This window comes from Gekko japonicus, unplaced genomic scaffold (assembly GCF_001447785.1).
Source record: "Gekko japonicus isolate JY-2015 unplaced genomic scaffold, Gekko_japonicus_V1.1 scaffold2021, whole genome shotgun sequence".
NCBI lineage: Eukaryota > Metazoa > Chordata > Lepidosauria > Squamata > Gekkonidae > Gekko > Gekko japonicus.
Window position 1 is genome coordinate 315,512 of NW_015165305.1, and position 4,380 is coordinate 319,891.

At 44.7% G+C, this 4,380-nt stretch overlaps 1 protein-coding gene across 1 annotated transcript in view; it reads left to right on the forward strand.

The window, feature by feature from the left end:
• Positions 1-3,580: 3,580 nt before the first annotated feature.
• The window catches only part of LOC107109746 (zinc finger protein with KRAB and SCAN domains 1-like), a gene marked incomplete at its 3' end in the record, with an annotated part of 9,581 nt that continues 8,781 nt past the window's right edge, over positions 3,581-4,380 (forward strand). Inside the window, exon 1 of the mRNA XM_015410428.1 lies at positions 3,581-4,378. Coding sequence (XP_015265914.1) covers positions 3,581-4,378 — 798 coding nt within the window. The remainder of the gene's footprint in view (positions 4,379-4,380) is intronic.

Here is a 4,380-nt window from a genome sequence, read left to right on the forward strand (position 1 = left end):
AAAGACTGGGAACTAACTGCTGTAAATCTTTCTGCCCGCTTTTTGCCTGTTTGCTCGGGGTATGCCCCAGTGAGTCAAGGAAACTTACTTCGAGGTAAGTGATCATAAAATTGCAGCATGAAGCTTACCTAAAAAGAGCTCAAAAAGAGATCCTCGGGGCAACTCCCCGATAGCCTGGTTTTAGGCATTTTCCCTCGGAAATAAGTTACTGCAGTCCTGTGCACATTTATCTGGGGAGTAACTCTCTGAAACTAATTTCGGAGGAAATGTCCCAAGAGTGGGAGATTAGAGAATTGAACCCGACTACCTTTTTGCCTATGCACCAAGCTTGTATTTGAATAATGGAATTTATCACCAACTGGTGCTTCTCACTTTTGGATCTAGAATGGATCCCCCCCCACACACTTTATTTAAATAGAATGGATTTCAGAAAGTGCAAATTCTGCCGTTCTGAGAGCACCGTTTCCTGAGCTGAATAATTTTTGCCTTGACAGTGTTTAAAAGTGCCAGAAAGACTTCTCAAATGGGCTCCTCAGGCTTAAATAATAACTTGGTGTGCAGTCATTAAGAGAAGATAATGTTTCATCTCCCTGAAGTGAAAAACTTCATATGCTGCTTGCTATAGATCGAATGACTATAAAAAGAGGGAAAAATGACTGGAATGTACTAATATTAATAACATTAATAATATTTCTGTTCAGCTGGCGTCCAGGGTTCAGATCTGCAAAATTGCCATTCAGTTTTTGTCAGTCTTGCTGAAAGTGATGATTATTTACTTCAAAACTTTGCAGCTTCTATTTTTGGCTCAGATTAAACTGCCTGCTTGCTCTTTCAGATGTCAGTTTCCCAGTCCACTGTGAGTTTCCCCCATCTAAATCCTGCAATCCCTGTTTTCTATAGTAACTGTAAACATGTATCCTATAATTTTGTGATCTATGCAGTGCTTAGCATGTTTCTGATACAGTTTGTTAGTGTGCAAGCTTCAGAATTACACAGAATTCTTCACCAATGGATTAATATTTGTCTATAATCCAGAATTCTGTCACAGCAGTATGAAATGCTTCAGAAGATAGCAGACATGTGATGCCCTTGTCTAAAAACATGTTTTCTAAACAGTAGGGAAATATACCTATTCTATACGACCAAAAGTACTGATTTTTGTTCAAATTATCAACTTTGTCTTGCTTGTTTTTCAAAGGTATTTTTTCCCTGTTGTGTTCTGTTGTGTTTCCCCCATTTTATCATCACATGAATATGTGTGAGGTAGGTTACAGTAAGAGATAATGACTGCCCAAACCGGACCCCCCAAGTAAGCATCACAGTTGAGCAAGGACTTAAATTCTCATTTTACTCCAACATTCTTCTGGTACGCAATACTGGCTGTCCCAAATCTCCCAACAACAAAAATAGACCTCTCGGATTGGATATCTATTGATGTGAGAGGGGGAAATTAAATCACCTATGAAGATTTCAGAGCCTCCCCCCCTCCAGCCATAAGTGTAGGTGGGATATTAGAAAGAACAAGATTTTTAGTAAAAATTTTCAGGCCAGGGTAGTGTCTAGGGCTGGGCTCCTTTGTCTTACTTGAGATTTAAGTTTGAAGCTGAGGAGGAATTTTTCCTCCAGGGCAAAGTAGTAAACAGCTCTGCTATTTTTTTTAAATCTCCCCACATACAGCATATTAAGTGACTCAGTGTTGGTTGTTATTACTAAATGCTCGTCCATTTGGCAGGAAGCTTGTTGGTCCAAGTAGTTCTGGGCTAGTCAGTGTGGTTTTCCAGAGGAAAAGAGGTGGGAGGTGGCCTGAGGGGGTTCCTGCCTTCTCCATTCTTTTGTGAATCCAGGTCTCTTTTTTGCCTCAGTTCTCCATTTGTAAAACAGGAAACGAAGATCTGCCTAATACTTTAATTGGCAAGATGAATGATGGAGGAAAAACGTTTTAGACATTGGAAAATGTGCTGTTTAAGTAGTGTGTAGTAGCAGAGGGAAACTGGAGCCTGATTCAAATCCCCTGCTTGGAAGCCCTTGGCATGGCATTTAGCGTTGCTAGGTCCTCCCTGGCCAATGGCAGGGGATGGGGGAGTGGGGTTGCAAGATCCAGGTCTGGAAACTCCTGGAGATTTGGGGGCAGAGCCTGGTGAGGACAGGGGCCTCAGTGGGGGACAGTGCCATAGGGTCCATCCTTCAAAGCATCAAGTCTCTCCAGGGGAATTGATCTCTGTAGACGAGTTGTAATTGCAGGAGACCTCAGGTCCCACCTGGAGGCTGGCATCCCCTTCCATACTCGTCACTTGATCTGCCTGCAAGGTGAACATTGTCATTGTTTTGAAAGAAGGGTGCAGTGCAAGTGTAATAAATAATATATTCCGGTACAACACGGGATCTCAAACATTTTGAAGTAGGACTTGCTTCTAAATTTACACTACTTTTGGGGATCTACGTGCAAAATAATTCCAACAATGCTTACCTCCTCCCCAAAATAAAACACAAGATGCTCACATCAGTTAATACAGAAAATAATTGATATTTTATGTTTTATTGTTCTAGTATTTATGCATATATAGCGTTATTGAGTGACAGGCTGTGGCCTTTTTGCATCTTATATGCACAGGCAACCCCATGTTTAAATATTTATGACACTGCTTTTCTCCCCATGGGGACCCAAAGGACATACAACATCATTCTCTCCTCCTCCATCTTATCTTCACAGTAATAGCCCTGTGAGGTAGATTAGGCTGAGATTTAATGGTCCAAGGCCACCCAGTGAGCTTCCATGGCAAAGTGGGAATTCGAACCTGGGTCTCCCAGACTACAAGTGGTCACTTTTGCCATGCTGTCAGTGAGCTTCCCAGAGCCCCCTCTCCTAGTTCACCCCATTCTCCCTTCTCCTTCCATCACTTCTTGGGCTTTGGGCTAAGATCAACTGCAGTACCTTCTCTTTCCTAGCCTTGAGATCCATGTGTGAAGAGAGTCACTCACAACCCAGATTTGGGTTCTGAACCGTGTTTCGACAACTATTGTTGGATGCTGTTACCCACCCTATGTCTTGGAGAGGGGGATTAGAGAAGGATAACATCCTCACAGTAACTTGGGATTGATTAATACTACTCAAGACCTGTAGGTCAGATGGGTAGAGAGAGAAAGAAAAGTATACTGAGCAGAAAGGAGGTCTTTGATTGTGTTATAGTGTTGAGGTGTAGAATGCAGGAGCTGCAGTTGCTGGAATTCTTAGAAGCCCAGCCCTGCATTGATTCTGGTAACTACATTTGAGGCCAAATTGTTATGTTTATAATAATGCTGTTGAAGGGGTGAGTGTTTGTGTGTGTGAAAGGGAATATTTCCTTATATGTTCTCATGCTTGTTTCCATTTCTGTATCTAAGGGAGAAGCCAGGGGGCTTAAGCAGAAAAACAGCTGTCTTTGAAGCAACGTGTCCTCACAGGCCTGCCACAGGAACCGTTAAATGTGTTGGATTGAATGGCTTGCATTTGAGCTTCAGGGTCAGGAGTTCCCAGCATTGTCTCACCCATCACACAGCAGACGAGGTGGATCCTGGTGTGAAATCACAGATAAGGAGAACAATGACTGCAAACCAAGGAACAGCAAAACTCTTAAGTCTTCAGAGTCAGACTCTGCTTGAACGGGGCTTACCACCAGTGGTGAAAGTGGAAGAACAGGACCCATCAGACTCACTGCCAGAGGAGGACCTGAAGGGTGCAGGAAAATCCCCTTTTATTATCCAGATGGGGACATCCGAAGAGCTTCTGAGATGGGCGGCGTTGCCACAATCCAGGACTCAACGCCAGGAGGCACAAGGGAGCTGGGAAGTCCAGTGGCAGGAAAAAGTTGCTGCTGAAGTCACATCAGCCTTCTCTCCTGCATGGGGCAACCTCCAGGTGCCACAACTCACACTGGCAGATGATATTGAGGTCTACCTGTCCACTTTTGAACGTGTGGCTCATGCCTGCCAGTGGCCAAGAGAGCAATGGGCAGTCCGACTTGTGCCTGCCCTCAGTGGGGCAGCCCGAGAGGCCTACCGTTGCCTCAGCTCCAGAGACAGGAAAGATTACGGGAAGGTGAAGGCCGCCATCTTGTGCTGCTGTGATATTGGTAGCGAGATTCGACGGCAGCGCTTCAGGCAGTTTGGTCTCCAGGAGGCTGAGGGGCCCCGCCAGGCTTGGGGATGCTTGCACAAACTTTGTCATCAGTGGCTGAAGCCCGAGATCCGTTCTAAGGAGCAAATTTTGGAACTGTTGATCCTGGAGCAATTCCTGAACATCTTGCCAGAGGAAGTACGAACCTGGGTTTGGGAATGTCATCCAGAGACCTGCGCCCAGGCTGTGGCCCTGGTGGAAGAATTTACCCTCAGGCAGCAAGAGGC